This window comes from Pristis pectinata, chromosome 18, assembly GCF_009764475.1.
Source record: "Pristis pectinata isolate sPriPec2 chromosome 18, sPriPec2.1.pri, whole genome shotgun sequence".
Taxonomy (NCBI): domain Eukaryota; kingdom Metazoa; phylum Chordata; class Chondrichthyes; order Rhinopristiformes; family Pristidae; genus Pristis; species Pristis pectinata.
Genome location: NC_067422.1, coordinates 4,314,959 through 4,335,748, shown reverse-complemented (window position 1 = coordinate 4,335,748; position 20,790 = coordinate 4,314,959). Strand labels below are relative to the sequence as shown.

Here is a 20,790-nt window from a genome sequence, read left to right as displayed (position 1 = left end):
CTCCAGTGGACTTTTATTCCGTTTTATATATTTCCTCTTATTATATAGTTCAATAAAATTCATGTTTCGTGAACTTTATTCAATGTAATTGCAGGAAAATAGAGAAGTATAAATTTATAACCATGACAGATCCCATGTAATAGGCATCCTCTGGGTGCTAAGTCTGGTGTATATAAACAGTAGCATCCATGTGAAGGAAAAAAAGCCATGGTTAAAATACACAAAAGTATATTTTTCTTGAAAGAAAGGAAAACAGAAGCAGGGCATGGTAGCATCTCTTCTCTCAGTTCTGAGAAAGGGTCAAGTGAACTGAAATATTAACTGATTTCTCTTTCTTATAGATCATAGAACAGTACAGCACTGGACAGGCCATTTGGCCCATGATGTTGTGCTGACCTTGATACCAATTTATACGAAATGTCCTCCTCTGGTGTATCATCCATATCCCTCCATTCCCTTCATATTCATGTGTCTATCTAAAAGCCCTTTAAGCTCCACCAAACTGCCTGCTTCCACTACTACCCCTGGTAACCTACTCCAGGCACCTACCACCTATTTCTTGACTGGCTGAGTTCTTCCAGCATTTCTGTTTTTGAGGAGGACATAGTAGTTGAGTCCAGTTCAGGTTTTTTTCGTACTTTTGATGCTGGAATATTAAACAGTTGTAGCCGCACGCAACACGCTACTAAAGGAACACACGGAGGCAGAGAGTGCTGAACTCAAAAACCCTTTACTGATTCAAAACCGCATGTTTAAATCTCCCATCCCATGGGCCCCCGTGACCCACGGGGCGGACGTGATGTCTGACTGTCCCCGGAGGGTCTGCCCCGAGCGGGTAGTTCCAAATGCACTACCGCGTATCTGCCCGTGGCTCCCGATGGCGGTTCGAGTCCTGCGTGTGCGGGCTGCCACACAGTCACTTTTTTGAAGTGATGTCTTTCTGTAAAATTACATTAACACATTGCATCATTCTGCCCAACACTAATGACTGTGATAAATTAGCCTAATTTTAAAGAGTCTGGGAAGAATGATAAGGACATGGCACGTTAAATAAACTGGTAGGTTATTAAAGGGATAGTTTTGTTTTCATTGTAATATATTAAACACAGTCTCCATCTGAGTTTGCATTTGCTAGTAAAATCCTAATGTGGCTTGATCTATATTTTTATTTTAGCAGAACAAATTTTCTAAAGAAATATGGGATGACTTTGTTTTGAAGCCTCCTATTTTTGAGTTCTATACTTGAAGATGCTGCAACAGATTATTTTAAATAGTTGTAGAATGTAGGACTGTCAGAATATGTGTTTCTTCAATGACTGTCAGCAAATAGCAAGTTCCTGCCTAACAGTTGATTTTCATCCTCATCAGAAAAAAACTTAGACTTGGGTATATCTTAGAGTATATTAATGTTTTTTAGTGCACATCTACCACAGATGATAACCAGAGACTTCAGGCTTGGTTGAATCAATACGAAGTATTCAAGTATCTGACCCTCCAATGACTAAGCTTTGATGTGATCATTTTTTTTGTTTTTTTTGAAAGAGATAGCATAAAATGCTTTGCACCAATGAGCTTCATTGGAATTGGTTTATTATTGTCACATGTACTGAGGTACAGTAAAAAAAAACTTGTCTTGCATACTATTCATACAGATCAATTCATTACACAGTGCATTGAGGTAATGTAAGGTAAAACAAAAACAGAATGCAGAATAAAGTGTAACAGCTACAGGGAAAGTGCAGTGCAGGCAGACAATAAGGTGCAAGGTCATAATCAAGTTAGATCGTGAGGTCAAGAGTCCATCTTATCGTACTGTTCAATAGCGGGATAGAAACTGTCCTTGAGCCTGGTGGTACATGCTTTCAGGCTTTTGTATCTTCTGCCTGGTGGGAGAGGGAAGAAGAGAGAATGTCCAGGGTGGGTGGGGTCTTTGTCTGTACTTCTCGCTGCCTCGGTAAAGCAGCCAGTGTAATCAGAGTCCATGGAGGGGAGGCTGGTTTCCATGATGTGCTGAGCTGTGTCCACAACTCTGCAGTTTCTTGTGGTCATGGGTAGAGCAGTTACCATTCCAAGCCGTGATGCATCCAGATAGAATGCTTTCTATGGTTTATCGATAAAAATTAGTGAGGGTCGACCGGGACATGCCAAATTTCTTTAGCCAACTGAGGAAGTAGAGGCACTAGTGAGTTTTCTTGGCCATGGCGTCTACGAGGTTGGACCAGGACAGGCGTTTGGTGATGTTTGCTCCTAGGAACTTGGAGATCTCAACCCTCTTGACCTCAGCACTGTTGATGTAGACAGGAGCATGTGCACTGCCCCCCTTCCTGAAGTCAATGACCAGCTCTTTTTTGTTTTGCTGACATTGAGGGAAAGGTTGTTGTCATGACACTGTGTTACTAAGCTCACTATTTCCTTCCTGTACTCTGACTAATTGTTATTTGAGATATGGCCCACTACTGTGGTATCATCTGAAAATTTGTAGGAGTTAGAGCAGAATCTGGCCATGCAGTCATGAGTGTGTAGGGGGTTGAGGATGCTGCCTTGTGGGGCACCAGTGTTGAGAATAATCATGCTGGAGGTGTTGCTGCCTATCCTTACTGACTGTAGTCTGTTGGTCCAGTTGTAAAGGGAGGTGTTGAGTCCTAGGCCTCAGAGTTTGGTGATGAGTTTGCTCATCGTCAAAATGATCTTTCTCATGAAAGATCTTAGTCAATTCTGTCGATAGTGAAATTCCCTTAAACCTCTCTGAATACTTTTACAATTTAAGTGTTTGAGAGTATTACATGGGTACAACAGGATTGAATGATTTCCATTATAATGGTTGTTGGAAATTACCAAGCCCATGGTTAACACAACAGGCTTTTTTTTCTGGGGAGAATTTCACATGTCAGTATTTGGAGTTTTACAATCCCTATTATTGTAATTTTCTGAGCAATATTAAGAATTTCTCAACACAGATTCTCACTAGAATGACAGAATTTGTGAAATAAGAACAGATGAGGGAACTGTGTCCTTTTGATGAAAGGATATCGTTATGCTATTTTTTTTGTTTGCTCAAACTCTACAGCTGTTTTTGACTTTGGCCATTGGAGGTGAACTGACAGTTGAGTTTATATATTATTGCTTAATACAAGTATAAGAACATAAGAATTAGCAGCAGGTTTTAGTCATCTGGCTCTTTGAGCCTGCTCTGCCATTTATCAAGATGATGGCTGATCTTCTATCTTGGCTTCAATACACCCATATTACTAGAATCCCTCAATATCCAAAATTATTTGATCTGTGTTTTGAATGAACTGAATAACTGAGGCTCCACAGCCCTCTGGGGCAGACACCAACTATTTACCATCCTGTGGGTGAAAAATATCTCCTCTTCTTGTCGTAAATATCCTGCTCCTTATAATCCCTGGTTCTAGATGCCTCACTTAGGAAAAATATATTCTCTGTATCCCTCTCTGTTGAGCCCTGTAAGAATTTTTTAAGTTGCAATGAGATCACCTCTCATTCTGCTAAAATTCTGTGAGAATCCAGTTGTAGTTTACTTAATCTCTTCCTATACAGCAAACTGGCTATCCTAGGAACCAGTGTGGTGAATCTTCGCTGTGCTCCTCCTTCTACAGCAAGTATGTCCTTTTTTCTGTAAGGAAACCAAAACTGTGCACAAAACCCAAGGTATGATTTCATTAAGGACATTTGGACCTCCTCAACTGCAACTCTGTCCTTGACATGAGCACACTTGGTTCCATCTGACAAAAGCTTATCTGGTTTAATGCCACTGCACCGATCTTCAAGAAGTTGAGAAGGCGAGATCTCAACTCAGAAATAACAAGGTCTCAAGAGCAGGGAGTATCACACTGAAATCCTAAAGCTCAGCAGTGATGAGTCACAGTTACAAATCCAGAGCTTCATTGCCCACATTCACAAAAAAATTTTAGGAGGACCATGGAGATGCCATGATTGTGACCAGGTTCAAGAAAGATGTCAAGTGTGACTGTGGGAAAGTCATTGCCAGAGACCTCCTTAGCTAGCTCCTACTAGAGGCCTTCGAACTGCTCCCTGAATCATGGGGAGTCCATCCATCCAGATAGGGAGTGGACATAATCTTAACTGCACCTCCTTGAACTCCAAGAAAAATACAGGGAGCATCACCAGCTTGTATAGGTGGCCTTTTTGAACTCAACAAAGCCTAAAACCTCATCATTTATTTTGGCTTGTAGGGTACAGTGGGCCAAATGGCCAACCCATAAATGTCAACGCTATAAACTACCTGCACTAACCTTATGACACGAATATCAATACATTGTAATGGCAAAGTGATTGACGAGCGTAGGGCACTGGATGTTGTATACATGGATTTTAGTAAGGCATTTGACAAGGTCACTCATGATAGGCTGATCTAGAAGGTTAAGATGCATGGGATCCATGGTGATGTCATTTGGATTCAGAATTGGCTTGCCCCTGGTAGACAGAGGTAGTGGTGGAAGGGTGTTATTCTGGCTGGAGGTCAGTGACCAGTGGTGTTCTGCTGGGATCGTTGCTGGAGCCTCTGTTATTTGTGATGCATATAAATGACTTAGATAAAAATGTAGATGTGTGGGTTAGTAAGTTTGCAGACAACACAAAGATTGGTAGAGTTGTGGACAGTGTAGAGGGCTGTCAAAGGGTACAGCAGAATATAGATCAGATATGGGCAGAGAAATGGCAGATGCAGTTTAATCTGAGCAAGTGTGAGGTGTTGCACTTTGGGAGATCAAATGTAAGGGGAAAGTATATAGTTAAAGCAGGACCCTTTTCAGTATTGATGTACAGAGGGATCTTGGGGTCCAAGTGCATAACTCACTGAAAGTGACCACGCAAGTAAATAGGGTGGTAAAGAAGATGTATGGCATGCTTGCCCTCATTGATCAGGCATTGAGTATAAGAGTCAGGAATTCATGTTGCAGCTATATAAAACTTTGGTTAGGCCATACTTGGAGTATTGTGTGCAGTTCTGGTCGCCTCATTACAAGAAGGAGGTGGAGGCTTTAGAGAAGGCGCAAAAGAGGTTTACTAGGATACTACCTGGATTAGAGGGTATGAGATATAAGCAGAGGTTGGACAACCTTGGATTGTTTTCTCTGGAGCATCGGAGGCTGAAGGAAGACCTAGTAGGAGTTTATAAGATTATGAGAGGCATAGATAATCAGAATCTTTTACCCAGGGTTGAAATGTGAAGTACAAAAGGAGGGATATGGATCACTTAGAGGCAGTAGGGATTTAGTTTAATTCAGCATTGCGTTTGGCGCAGACATTGTGGGCCGAAGAGCCTGTTCTTGTACTGTACTGTTCTATGTAATTCCTTTTGTTCCCTTAATGTCTAAAGATCTAGCAATCTCTGTCTGAGCTTCCACAGCCCTCTTAAGTAATGAATTTGAAAGACGCATTACCCTCTGAATGAAGAAATAGCATCTCATTTTTGTTTGAAAAGCCAAATCATTATTGTGAGAATCTGATCTTTGATTCTGGACATCCCAGCTAAGGGAAATATTTACACTAAGGCACCTTAACAACAAATTTCAAAAGGATTACTTTTCATTCTTCCAAATCCTTGACAGTTTGGACCCAGTCTATTTAATCTCTTCTCATAGAGAAGAGCTATACAGCACAGAAATGGGCCCTTCGATGCAACTCTTCCATGCCGACCACAGTGCCCATCTACACTAATCCCAGAGGACTGTATCCCTCTACTCCTTTCCTATCCAAGTACCTGTCCAAATGCTTTTTAAATGTTGTAATTGTTCTGATCTCTACCACCTCCTCTGGCAGCTCATTCCATTGTAACCACCATCCTCTATGTGGAAAAACCTGCCCCTCAGATCTCCTTTAAACTTCTTCCCTCTCACCTTAAACAAATGCCCTCTTGCTTTAGACTCTACCCTATCTATGCCCTACATAATCAGATAAACCTCTATAAGCTCACCCCTCAGCCTCCCACACTCCAGTGAGAACAAACCCAGCCTATCAAATCTCTCCTTGTAACTAAGACCCTCCATTCCAGGCAACGTTCTGGTGAATCTCTTTTGCACTCTTTTGAATGTTACCACATCCTTACTGTAGTGTGGGTACCAGAACTGTACACAACACTCATAAAGTGCGGTCTAACCAATGTTTTGTAAAACTGCCACATAACATCCCATCTCTTATACTCAGTGTCTCGGTCAATGAAGACAAGCATGCCAAATGATGTCTTCATTCCTCCATCCACCTGTGTCATCATTTTCAGGGAATAATGAACTTGCACCCCAAGGTCTCTCTGCACATCAACACTCCTAAGGTCCATGCCACTTATTGTATATGTCCTATTAGTATTTGATGTCCCAAAATGCAATACCTTGCACTTGCCTGGATTAAATTCCATCTGCCACCCCTCTGCCTAACTTTCCAGCTGATCCATGACCCTCTGTATCCTGAGACATTATCTATGACTACCAATTTTTGTATCATTAGCAGACTTACTGATCAGATCACCTACATTCTCATCCATGTCCTTTATATAACAACAAGGATTCCAGCACTGATCACTGCAGTACACCATCTGTAACAGACTTCCAGTCAGAAAACAACCCTCCACCCCTACACTCTCTCTCATCACGAAGCCAATTTTGGATCCAGTTTGCCAACACTCATGGGACAATCTGGTGAAACTTCACTGCCCTCCCACCATCACAAATATATCCTGGAAGACCATAGCTGATGCAGTCTCACCAAGGCTGTATACAGTAATTGGAGCAATACCTCTCCATTATTGCACTCAAATTCTCTCTCAGTGAAGGCCAACATACCGTTTGCTTTGCATGTTATTAAAAATCTTTTGTAAGCACTTACTGCTTAACATAATGTCATGAAATTGTGAAGGAAAAAATGAGCATTTTACATTTAAACTGTCGATGTAAGCATTTAGAGTGGAAATTGTGGAAGGGAACAATTGCTTTTAATGATATAATTGCAGATTTTGGTCAGTAGCCGGTGATTATAGAATCATAGAAGATTTATGATACAGAAGTAGGCTATTTGACCCATCATATCTATGCCAGTTGTAAAGGAGCCACAAAAATCTGACCCCACCTTCCAGCTTTAGTCATAACCCTGTAGGTTATGACTCTACAACTATATATGTAGGTATTGTTTAAATGTGATAAGTGTTTCTCACTCCATGCTGCTTCCAGGTAGTGAAATCCAGACTCTATCACCTGAAAGCACATTTTCCTCATCTCCCTTTTATTGTTATACCAATTACTTTGGATCTATCCCCACTAGTTTTTGACCCCCTTTCTAAGGGGAATAGGTTTTTCCTATTTACTCTATTCAACCTCCTTATCAAGCACAGGAAAGATTCCACCACTGCCATCTCTGCCAAATGTTACAAAATTCACCGGAATAATAAGCAGACCAACGTCAGTGTCCTCTCCTAGGACAATGCCTCCAGGATTGAGGCTCCAGTTACACTCGGTTGGCTCCATTGGGCAGGAAACGTCGCTTGAATTCCTGTTGTCAGATTCCCAAAACAGACTCTCTATTCATAGGTCTGACTTCAGAATATTGTAAAGTGTGCTCCTTCCACTGTTCATGCAGAGCTTCTGTATGCTCCCAATGCATGGACTCGTTCATCCTGAGTCCTTTTTCTCCACTGTAAGCGGTCATGGGCCAGGATTCTCAATGATCAGTGGTGATGTTGCATTTGTTTCAAGGAATCTTTGAGCACATCCTTGAATCTTTTCCTCTTTTCCCCTGATAATCTCTTCTTGTAACAGCATTCTGGATAATGTGATAAAAACAGAAAATGCTGGAGACACTCAGCAGGTCAGGTAGAATCTGTGGAAAGAGAAATAGAGTTGGTTATAGTTGCAGATTTTTGAAGATCGGATAACCATAGGATGATTCAACATGGTGCAGTTGGCAGAAACCTCAAAGGCAAAATTGAATATCCATGGAGATAAACTCCGTGCCAGTGCTGGAGGAAATTTAGTGACCTCAAGTGGGGTCAAGGTCAGTGGAAGAAGCTATGTCCCTTCTACCTACAACAGCACTACTTCACTCAGACACTTAACAATACTTTGACATTTCACTCTAGTTGTTCCAGGAGTATCATAAACATTCATTTCAACACACTAGGTAACACCCTTCCCTCTTTCTGGATGAAGAAGGTTGGTTTGCAATTGATATAAAAGAAATCAATCACATGCACTTCAAAAATGTGAATTATGCAATTGAATTTCTAAGCCAATATTTCTTTCAAAGATACAATTGTACTAATTAGATTCAAAGCAATAAAGTCATTTTTTAGGAATTGATGAAAAGACTCTGAACTGAAAGGAACATTCTGCAAAAACATAGCTTTTCTGTTTATTTAACTCTTGCCCTGTAATTTCTGCCAGTGTTGTTCTTGAATTAAAAAAAATGGAAATACATCGTCACAAGAACACAAGAAAATGGGAGCAATAGTAAGTCCCTCAATCTTGCGCACCATTCAATAGGATCATGGCTGATCTATTCTGGCTTCAACTCCTCTTCTGTGCCAGTTCCCATAACCCTAATTTCTTTGATCATTCAAATCTCCACCTTAAATATATCTAATGATCTGGCCTCCACCACCCTCAGGGGCAGAGAATTCTAGAGATTTACTGCCCTCTGAGAGACGAAATTTCTGCACACCTCAGTTTTAAATGACCAGCCCTTTATTTTGTGGCTATGTACCCCCCCCCCCCCCCCCCCCCCCCCCCGGTAATATCTAAATGTAATGCTGCTGATGTGGTGTTACGGTTCTGACTCATTGTGATACTTTATGCCACCTTCATTTAATGCTGTCCAAAGTTCCTCTCAAACAATAGTGTGTAGGTTTTGTGGACAGCCTATAGAAGTTATATTAGTGGATTTGTGAATTGAATGGAGTCACTGCAAATCCAGAACTGAACATTATCAAAAACATTGAAAATGTGAAGGGGTTTTCCAAGCAGGAAGTCCCTCAACTTCAAGGTTACATTTTTTTTCTCTGAGGCAGACTTGTTACAGACACCCATTAAGGCAGGTGTGCCAGTTACATTGTTGTCAACAAAATTGGTGTGTTACTGAGATAGCAAAGGTGACAAATGGATTTCATTGCAGACAGATTTGATATTATCCAGTTTAGGCCTGAAAGGAATGGAACAGTGCACTGTCTAACTGGTGATGTTCAAGACATTGGCGGATTAATCTGACTTAAAGATCTATGCACATGGATGATTGAAATGTCAGGCAGATGCAGACAATAAGGTTATAGCAATGCTGATCAAGTGGATTGAAGTTAAATTATAGCTGGTGAAGTCATACCTAGGTGTCATGAGGAGCATTAGCAGTAGTTCTTAGGAAGAATATATTGATCTTGAGGGGAGTGCAGTGCAGATTTACTAGGATGATACCTGATACCCGAACAAGGGTTATATTGCAGAGAGAGATTACACAAAATAGGCTTAAATTGTTGGTATTTAAGTTTTGAAGATACAAAGGGGGGTAGTTAGAGGGAAACTATTTTTGCTGGTTAGGAAATCTAGTACTGGGGTTGGGGAGAAACTTAACTAAAAGCTAGGGTCACAACATCAAGGAGTGAAGTTAGAAAATAATCCATATACAAAGAGTAGTGAAAGTCTATAACTAATGCAACAAGGAGTTGAAACTCAGACTTTGTTAAGTTTGAATTGGGACTGATAGATATTTGAGAATGAAAGGCATTAAGGAGTATGTGGCAAAGGTGGGTTTATGGAATCAGAACACAGATCAACCTGACAGGTTGCAGGTAACACGACCATTGAGATGATGCAAATTTCAATAAATTATTAGTTGGTAAATGTAACTTTGCTTTAAAATGTTGGTCTCTTGTAGATTTACATTAGCCTTTGTTTGTTATAGTACAGATTAATTAGCAGATGCTCATTGGCAGAAATTTAGCGTTGATTATGTTTGTTAGTTGAAAGATCAAGGAGTTGCTACAGATTTCGTTTATTGTTAATTTATGTTTTTGCTACAATAGACAGTTCCTCCTTTTCAGGATTTTTTACAAATGATGGTCAGATTTTTCAGATGCTTTTTCCTTTGGTTTGAAAACTCAAAATTAACACTGGAAGGGGTTTTATGGAGATGGGTTGAAGGAGACATGACTAACTACTTTGTTGCCATGATTTGAATTCAGGGCTTGGCTTTGATACCTATGCTCAGGCATTGTTCTCATGTCTTCAGAATAAAAAATAAGATAAGATATCTTTATTAGTCACATGTACATCGAAACACACAGTGAAATGCATCTTTTGCGTAGAGTGTTCTGGAGGCAGCCCGCAAGTGTCACCATGCTTCCGGCGCCAGCATAGCATGCCCATAACTTCCTAACCTGTACGTCTTTGGAATGTGGGAGGAAACCGGAGCACCCAGAGGAAACCCATGCAGACACGGGGAGAGCACACAAACTTCTTACAGGCAGCGGCAGGAATTGAACCTGGGTCGCTGGTGTTGTAATAACGTTACGCTAACCACTAGGCTACCGTGCCTGCCCTGTGTATATAAGATTGGCACCATTTCCATCATTATTTTTCTCCCATGCTGTAGCAACTTGAGATAGTTTATCTCTATACTTTATAGTGCAATGTTTCTTTAAATATAAAAGTACCTAGTATTGAATAAAATTGATAATTACAGTTATTACTGTTATTTGAGTCTGGCTGGATTGACCCTTAATTGGAATGTTTCTAAATAAGCCAAACCACATTTATCATTTGCCAGTGCTCAAGCCACATCCATCAATGCTTTTCTTCAAATGATATTTTTAATATGTTTTATTTAATTTATTTCCTCGCTGTTGCTGAGTTGTGTCCATTCACCATATATTGGAGTTGCAATATCCCTTTAAAACTGAATTCTGCTGAATCTTCAGGTTATGTTTTTGTTTTATTCCAGATTCTTGACCGGAAAAATAATGAGATTGAGGAGCTAAAGACACTTTATAGGAACAAGCAAAAGGAAGCAGAGGAAATGAATAAAAAGCTGGAAAAGAGAGGTAAACATTGTGAAGGTTGCAGCAAGGAATCTGCTTGGATTTGAAAATAAAACTGGCCTGAACATGTTCTGACCACATACAATCCAAACTTAAACCAAACCTAACAAATTTTTTTGTTATCCCACCTGATCCTGGAATATTGGGAATCCAAAGTTCTAGCATGAAACTGTATATCAAGGGATAACAACCACTCTCCTATCTATGTAGGCAGTCAGTCTCATCATGTCCCGCAGTCCATTTATTTATAAAGAACGAGGATGGCCTGCTCCAACCTGAACCAGAGGACTTATTGATTTTTTAGTATCTCACCTGATCTGAACTTGACACAAGCAGTGAGGTCCTTTTAGGTCAGGTTGAGTAGCCAAGTTGCAGTTGCAGGCAAAACCTGGTGATCTTATTTTGCACAGGCTGAGTTGGAGGAATTCGGGGTGAAGGAAATTGCTTTTGAGTAGCCTGAAATAGTGTGGGAATTAACATTAAAATGATCTAATCAAAAGGTTCATACGGGGCTATCTGGCCATACAGGAATGTATCCACTCTACTATTATTAACATTTCCCTTTCCTTGAAAATCCATAAGAATCTTGTGCTCCCTTGGGGGATGCAGTTTACCCCAGGTTCAGATGACAATGGGGAGTGTGTGTTATCTAAACCTCACATCATTTTTCATGTCTTTAATCATATACTTCCACCCATTTTTTGTTCTTCAGTTTAGTTGAATCTTAGATCAATTACTGTTAAATTATTTCAGAAATTGAATAGACTGGCAGCTGGCCAAGTTGTCGGGTTCACAACAATCAGCAGGAAAAGACCTGCTTTCCCTTCTACTCATACTGAGGAAATTTTTGGATTGTGATGTCAGGAAGCAGTTAACGTATTGCAAATTTAAAATGTATGTAGTTGGAATTTTAACTGAATCATTATTTTGAATTGATAAAACTTTAGATTGTTTGTAGAGGTGATAAACGTAACAGAAGTATAAAATTTGATCTCTGCTTGCAATATATATAATTGTAGCAACATTTTTCATTACTCAACCATTTGACATAAATCTTTTCCACATATCCTTTTGGAAGTGAGTTATAACCAGTAAGTGGACTGGACCTGAGGTAGGAAGCAATACTTAGCTGGTTGCTTTGAGTTTTCAGTGAGAAGGTTTCTCCAGGCAGTTCTGTAAAATGAGTGCAACTGGAAAGTAGGACCAGCAGCACGGACACTACTACCAAAGGGTCATATCCATGAATGTCAATTTTTAATGTTATTTTTTCCAGTGTGCTCAATTATTTATTCATATATTTTGACAGTTCAGAGCTTGGTTCGTGAATCACAGGTTATACGTGAAAGTAAAGATAACCAGATTGCCGAATTGAAGAAGATGGCAGGGCAGAGTGCAGATACTTTAAAAAATGATTGGGAGAGAAAGGTAAGATGCTTGGAACATTTGAAAATGTGGATTGTTTTATGTGCATTGTTCTAAATACATAAATAAAATTGTGTGTTTTTTTGAAATACTATAACTATAGATAAAGTTTCCTGGATCTGAGATCATGGTGGGAAGTGGGGGCTGTGGGTGTGGGTAGTGGATGGATGGGAGGCAAGGGCGATGGTTGCGAGAAACCGTGTAATAAGTTGGAGGTCATGGTAATTTTTAACTACATTTGGTTTTTATGGTCCTTAGGATATCTGGTGAGTTGTTGTTTGATACTATATAAACATAAAGGGAAATTTTAACTGTGCTTTCTCTAATCATATCTAAAAAAACTAACCACTTCATCCCACTAGGTTTTTTGGGATATCCAGTGACAAAAGTTGTAGGTGTTGAGGAACCATAAGTCGACAATTGATGGCTCTGTGGCACTTGGCTTAGGATAGAATATGGGCTGCAGGGTTTTGAACAACCTGATGCTAAATGGGAGAACATGAGAATAGGTTGAAAGGACAGGAGCAGTTTGGTTCAACTTGAAGCTAGCCAGGAAAAGATGAATCGAGAAAATTGTATTTATTGGGAAAAATTGTGATTCATTTAAGTCTGATATCGGGGAAGAGATTTGACACTGCAAAGGTAATGAAGGGCTCTTAATCCGATTTGGAAAGTTTGTTCTTTGATATTCATGTGGCCAGCTGTATCAGTAAATTGTGTAATTTGCCCTTCAGGATGGTTCTACATTCTTTGAGTTGTACTTTTCACCTCAGACATAATTTCCTCCATTTAATCATTTGTAATGTCAGGATAATTTCACAATACCAAGAAGTCTATGACCAATTTCAAGGTGGTGATGATGGGTGGAAAGGAAAGACTTTGCAGCAGATGGCTATGACTGAATAGGGAGGAGACAACATATTTGAAAGCTTTGGAGATGAAAAGATGGAGATAGCTTGGCAGTTTACAAGAACCAAGGGGTTAAGAGTGGAAATCAGAAGAAAAAACTGATGCTGGAAATGTGAAATAAAAACAAAAAATGCAGGAAAAACTCAGGTTAGGCAGTATCAATGGAAAGAGAAATGGTCAACATTTCAGATCAGTGACTCTTCATTAGAACTGAGAAAGGGGATGGATGAGAGTGGGACTTTTGAGGATGATGGAAAGCATTACCTGAGAAGAGGAAAGAATTCACAATATCAGCTCACATGGAGTGAGGGTGTGGGGGAGAAGTTGGTGATCAGCATTTCAGTGGGAATGACATCTGTTGTGTGAAGGTGGATGCCATTGCATATTCAGTTTGAAAGGAACATGAGGGAAGATATGAGGGAGCTTTGAAAAACATGTGGATTTGAGACTAGTCAGGATTGAGGGTAGGTTTGTAGCCAGAGCTGGGATCCATAGTGTCTGTAGATATGTTTCAGCTTGTTTTGACAAATTGAAGCATAAAGCTGAAACTTACCAGGTTCCCTGAAAAAATTATTAGAATGTTGTGTGACATTTAAAATATGTGAAATAAAAGTATACTGGAATATTAATAGAGGAATACCATCCAGTAGTCTAGAAAGTCTGTTAATCTGACATCAAAGTCCTGGGGGTGCCGGATTATTGGAGGTGTACTTGGCAATGGTGATTTGTATGCTGCAAATCTGGGCTCCTTAAACCTGAAGTCAAAGCTGTACCAGAAGAGAGAGTTAAGGCTTTATAGAGGGCACAGGCATCAAAGATGGTGCTGATGGAATGATTTGTGGTCCTTAGATTTTGTATTCATTAGCTCATTAAAGAAGAAATTAGATTTGCCACCAGTGCACAATGAGCCAGTATCACAGGAGTGGAGACAAACCGGGATGTGAGTTTGGTGCAGATTACGTCAAGCAGTGAAGGTGTCACTGCCAAAGTTACACTTTTTATACTTTAAATTGAATAGAGAATTGAACACATCTTGGCTAGAAACATGTTCCCTCAATATTGGCTTCATGTACATAAATTGATTTTGCTTACAGATAAACATTGTAAGCCATTGGATTGCAGTTTGCTAGAGATATCCCATAGTTGTGCTAATGTATAAAAGAAATCCAATGATTCTGTTTTACACTTTCTATCCGCCACTCCTGTTAAAATTTTATTTCTGCGGTTCATGTTTGTTCAGGTTAAATGTCCCTAGTTCCTCCTGTTCCTTAAGAGTTGATGTTAACCTTCAGTGTCCAATATAGGGTTGGGGTTAGGTTTTGGAGTCACTACAGTGAAACTCCTTGTATATTAACTGTATGTTGCAATCATATATTGCAAACAAGCTGCTCAATATTCTTTTGAGATAGGCCCCCATTTGTAAATCAATAAGTAGGCTTGCTTTGCATATAATTTAAAAAATAGAGATGTGTTTCTTTACATTCTCTGATTTGTCAAATCATTTTGGTGTTTTCTGTGACTCAGTGTTCTAAATGTGCACAGGTAGTAATCTTGCAAACATCTTCCTTTGTGAGTTTAAGCATCTTGGAAGAATTTTCAGAATTTCTGCCCATCATGAGCAGGAATAAGGCAAAAACCCATTTCTTTCTATATTATACCCAGCAGCAAGTCTTTTGAAACATCCTTGTGTACATGTTCAGGTTTAGAACAATGTAGTACTTAAGAAGTAGGCATTGTAATTTTTAAAATGTTGTCTGCATTTCCATAAAGGGTGCTGACGGAAATATCAGTAAGTGCGTGCAATCATTGTTAACTAAGAAAAAATATTCACAAAATGCAGCTGAACTTGGTGTCTAGCAAGATTCACCAGACTTGTAAAAGTCATTATTTCGTAACTTAATCACTATATCATGTTGTTAGAAGGTCACTGACATGATGAGATCTGTCTGTGTGGCCATGTCTGTTGTCAGGTTACTCTGTCAAATGTTCTTGAGGATGTTAACAAGACAAAATTTGCTACTGAAAATAATACCGGATTCACCTTACGCCCACTTTCAAAGACCAACTGTCCATTGACTGACTGTTATAAATAAATATTTCTATTGTTTAAATGTAGTTACACAATGTTGTGGCAGAACTGGAGCAAGAGAAGTTTCAGCTGCAGAAGAAACACACAGAGAATATTCAGGAACTCCTCAATGATACCAATGCACGTCTCAATAAAATGGAGACAGAATATGCTGCTCAGACAAAGGCCACTGTAAGTGTCCAGACTTTCATTATCTTGACCAAATTATTAACATTTCATGAATTGAAGTACTGTGTAAAACCTTGCCAGGATTAAATTGCTACAGCTTGCTACTTGATAAAGTTTTCAAGCTTCTTGTCTGAACATACCAACACTACAGAGCTCATTGAGATTTGACACTGGCACTGCAGCACAGAGAACTTCAAGATAAGTGAATGGTATTCTTTCCTGTACAGTGTGGTGTTATAAGTCCTAGGTCTGGTTTCACAATCTGACCGTGTCAGCATTTTAAAGTCATAGAGAGATAGAGTACAGAATCTTGAATATACTGCTTGACGAGGTGGTGAAGGCCGGTACCCTCACAACATTTAAGAAACACCTAGTCAAACACTTGAATCACCAAGGCATAGAAGGCTATGAACCAAATGTGTGTAAACAGGACTACTATAGATAAGTACATTGGTAGGCATGGACACAGTGGGCCAAAGGGCCTATTTCTGTGCTGTATAACTCCATGACTATAGTGGCTATACAGGTAGATAGGGTGGTTAAGAAGGCTTATGGAATGTTTGCATTTATTAATCGAGGTATTGAGTTTAGGAGTCAAGAAGTTATGATGCGTCTCTATAGAACTCTGGTTAGGCCGCATTTGGAGTATTGCGTGCACTTCTGGTCACCTCACTCTTGGAAGGATGTCGAGGCTTCAGAGGAGTTTTATGAGGATGCTGCCTGGATTAGAGGGCATGTGCTATCTGGAGAGGCTGGACAAACTTGGGCTCTTTTCTCTGGAGCGCTGGAGGCTGAGGGGTGATCTGTTGGAAGTGTATAAAATTATGAGGGGCATAGATAGGGTAGACAATCAATCGTTTTTTCCCATTATTGAGCAATCCAATACCAGAGGGCGTGCATTTAAAGTGAGAGGGTGAGGGTTCAGAACATATATGAGGGATATGTTTTTTTCCTGAGAGAGTGGTGGATGCCTGGAATGCATTGCCTGATAGGGTGGTGGAGGCAAATTCATTGGGGGCATTTAAGAGGGGCTTGGATGAGCACATGAATGAGAGGAAAATAGAGGGATATGGTCGTTCTGTAAGTAGGGGGGATTAGCTATGTCGGCACAACATTGTGGGCCGAAGGGCCTGTTCTGTACTGTACTGTTCTATGTTCTATGACTCCTGTCTCTCTGCTTCAAGGATCAGTGCACATGCACTCCAGGATCCCACTATTCCTGTTCACTTCTCAGTATTTTACCTTTTATCATGTATTCCTGTGCCTTGTTTGGCTTCCTCAAACCCATTACCTCACACTTATTTGGATTACATACCATTTTGACTTTTCTGTTCACTTGACCATTTGAATTAGATCTTTCTGTAGTATACAGCTTTCTTCCTCCCTATCAGCTGAACAGCCAATTGATTCTTCTACAAACTTCTTAATCCTCTTGAAGTCTAAATTATTGATATATAGCACAAAAAGGAGGGGAACAACTGAGCACAGCAAAGCCCAACTGCAACAGCCTTACAGTCACTTGAACACCTGTCAATAATTGTCCTTTTCACTTCGCTTCATGTCATTCAGCCAGCTTTTTTTAAATCCAATTTATTACCTTGCCTTTAATTACTTGTACTTCCCCTTTCTAACCAGCCTGAGCATGCCAAAAGTGTTGCTAACATCCGGGTGGATAAGGTAAAATGTGCTATCCTATCAAACCTCTTTGTTACGTCCTCAAAAAAAATCCATTCCAGACAGATACTATCTTCCTTCAGAAATCCATGCTGACGGTACACAGCTCACACCTAGGATGTTTTCTATATGATTTACAATCGAAAAGAAAAAATCATGAACAATTTGAGTTAAGTGCGTCACCCAAATAGATAAGTGGAAGATGTGGGCATATTTCTCTTTTCTTAATCATCAATTAAAGATTATATATATATATATATATATATATATATATATATATAAAAGCAAAGAGCACCTGGAGAAGCCTTTCCTCTCAATAAGTGAAAAAATAATTTATTTAGAAATAGGTATGAAGAACAGAATTCCTGGGTCCATAATTTGTACTTTGGAGGAAGATGTTTGCATGGAAATGAATGTAGGAAGAGGGAAGGTCTTGATTTTTGCTGAGGAATTTGAAACACCCTGTTTAAAGAAAAATTTGTGGTATTCTTCCCAATAGTAAATACTGATCAGTGAGAGAGGGTAAGTTATTGACTGAAACAAAAATCTTATGTAATTACATATTAAATGTGGGGAGGGAAATAGAAGAGGTGAAATTATACAAATATATAATTTTCAAAATGGTTAAAGCTTTGCATTTATTCATTAGTTTCCTGGAATTTGCAGTTAAACAGTAATACTCTGCCCTTCTGATGCACATTGAAAGTGAGATTTCCACTGTTCACCTCTGCATAACTGAAGTCTAGTGCCCCTGACACACAACATTTGTGTAGCTCATCAAAGTGTAGTAAGTTTAAATGAAATATCTCCTCATCTGACATGATGACTTTATGGTAAAATCATTGCAGTCACTTGCTTTGTTAAACAATTTTTGCTCTTTCATAAATCAATTAAGATGTACTGTATGATCACTATTGTTAGATCTGGCATGGAGCAGTAAAACTGTATAATTTATATGTAGTTTAAATTATTTTGTTGGTTTGAATGATCAAACTATGACTTTTGATTTCTTTTTTCTGGACATTTTGAAAAGTGGAAGTTGATTAGACCAGAGACTGGTAAATGGAAACTTTGTGGCATCATTTGAAGAGCATAGCACTGGAAGAAAAATTAGCATGCAGCACTTGTCATATCTTACTTAAAATAAGCAATGGATTAAACATTTCCTGTCAGCAGGCCTGATTTCGAGAGCCATCAAAAGCAGACAGATTCCACTGCGATGCTTAGGATTTAATAATTAAACACTGCAGAGTTCAACAAATGCTTTAAGATGAAAGAGCATACAGTCACTGAAAATTAGATTGTTTGTCCGTCCTGACTTCTCTCATGAAAGAGTATCTAAGTTGTCAATGTGTGAATAGAATGGAATTAAAGGAAAGCTGTCTTTTACTCTGCACAAGTGTGAAATTCTCTCAACGGACAGAGATTGTTCACTGCACCTCTATGTTGCTGGGCCCTGTAACAGATGATCCTGGAATTGCTCTGAGATATTATTACACAAGACACATCAAACTTGTCTGCTTGTTATTCTAACAGAGCTATTAAAGATAGTGGACAAAGGAACGGGATACAAACACATGGAAGAATATTGCACAAGCCAACTCAAATGTCCAATTATGTATTTTCACTGTACTTTCATATGCAATTTCACTCTCTGAAATAAATGTAGTTTAGCTGTTTTGGCAGATGTTTTTCTTCATTTTGAATAATTTGTGACCTCTAGCTTTAACTCCTTTCTAATAGCTGGCCGTTACAGTGGAATTCTGGTTACTTTCCTGTTAACTCTTTGTACTCTTATATTATTGAAAACGGCTATATCAGGAATGTAGATGAGGGGACCAAAAGAATACATGCAAATCTGTTGTGCTACAAATCTGGATGGTAGTGGGGGTGTGTGAAGAGGATGCAGAAAGGCTTCATTAGGGAAAATGATGGAATCTATTAATGGCATAAGAATATAAGAAATTGGAGCAGGAGCAGGTGTTACGGACTCGGTGAAAGTCCCTTTAAGATTGTGTGTGTGTGTGTGTGTGTGTGTGGCATGCTTACGTCAACAGAAGATAAAGGACGTAATGACGTTGTTGGAGAGGTCAGTCGAAGAAGAGAGAGAGAGAGAAGAAGGGAGAGAGACACCAGCCTGCTAGTTTCTCTATCGATGGATGAGAAACAATAACTGTGTCTGCCACTGAAATCCATGTATGGAAATTGGAAGTAATCCGGTGGAGTTCACTTTGTTGCTGACCTGGAGAAGGAAACAGGTATTTGTGTGGACGACCACGATTCGGATGCTTTTCAGGGTGAGGAAGTCACTACCGAGTAAACACTGAAGTGGCGTTTGGGTTCCATCGTGGAACATTTGGATTTCGTAATTACTCTCTCTATGTTCTCTACATCTACGTCTTATCTTCAGACAACGGTGGTTGTTGAAGAAGCCTTTGCTCATGTTTCACCTTATGGCTTGCGGAACTGAACTTTAAGAACCATTCCTGGACTTGGAGTTTGGGACTTTACCACACACACACATGAAGAGTTTAGTTTTTGGGGTTAATGTTCAAGGTTTAACATTTTTGAATTAAAACATACTAACATTTTTACTTCTATTTTTCATACTATCATAAGTAGTGATTAATAAAATAGTTTTAACACTGAATTATGCTCAGTGTGTTTCTTTTGTTGCTGGTTCGTGACAAAATTGGGGGCACGTCTGGGATACTGTGCCCAATTTCAGTGGCAGACACAGTTATTGTTTCTCATCCATCGATAGAGAACACTAGCAGGCTGGTGTCTCTCTCCCTTCTCTCTCTCTCTCTTCTTCGACTGACCTCTTCAACAACGTCATTACGTCCTTTATCTTCTGTTGACGTAAGCACGCCACACACACACACACACACACACACACACACACACACACACACACACACACACACACTCTTAAAGGGACTTTCACCAAGTCCGTAACACAGGCCATCTGGGCCTTCAAGCCTGCTCCACCATTCAAGATCATGGCTGATCTTTCTCAGTGCCATTTCCCAGCACTGTCACCAAATCCTTTGATTCCCTTCATCTTCAGAAATCTATCAATCTCTGTTCTGAATGAACGTGACTGAGCCTGTACAGCCATTCAGAATAAAAAGTTCTAAAGATTAACTGCCCTCTGAGTGAAGAAATTTCTCCTCACCTCAGTTCTAAATGGTGTATCCCTTATTCTCAAACTGTGCCTCTTGGCTATCTAATCTCTCACCATTTAACAAAACTCTTCTTCTCTGTTAAGTGTACCAAAATGGATGACCATTTTATTCCTCCTTATATTCCATCTGCACTGTCCATATCCCCTTGAAATCTCTTTGTATCCTCCTCTGTATTTCCAATCCCACCTTGTTTAGTATTGTAATCAATTTGTAAATTTTGTTCCCTCAGCCAGATGATTGGTATAAACCTTGAATGGTGGGTACAATTTCTCCTGTACCCACTA

At 39.5% G+C, this 20,790-nt stretch overlaps 1 protein-coding gene across 5 annotated transcripts in view; it reads left to right on the top strand.

The window, feature by feature from the left end:
* The window catches only part of cep112 (centrosomal protein 112), a 408,417-nt gene that overhangs the window by 139,812 nt on the left and 247,815 nt on the right, over positions 1-20,790 (top strand). For all 5 annotated transcript variants that reach the window (XM_052032681.1, XM_052032683.1, XM_052032682.1 and 2 more), the window contains 3 exons: positions 10,960-11,059; positions 12,363-12,481; positions 15,504-15,647. In XM_052032681.1, the coding sequence (XP_051888641.1) occupies positions 10,960-11,059; positions 12,363-12,481; positions 15,504-15,647 (363 nt within the window). The remainder of the gene's footprint in view (positions 1-10,959; positions 11,060-12,362; positions 12,482-15,503; positions 15,648-20,790) is intronic.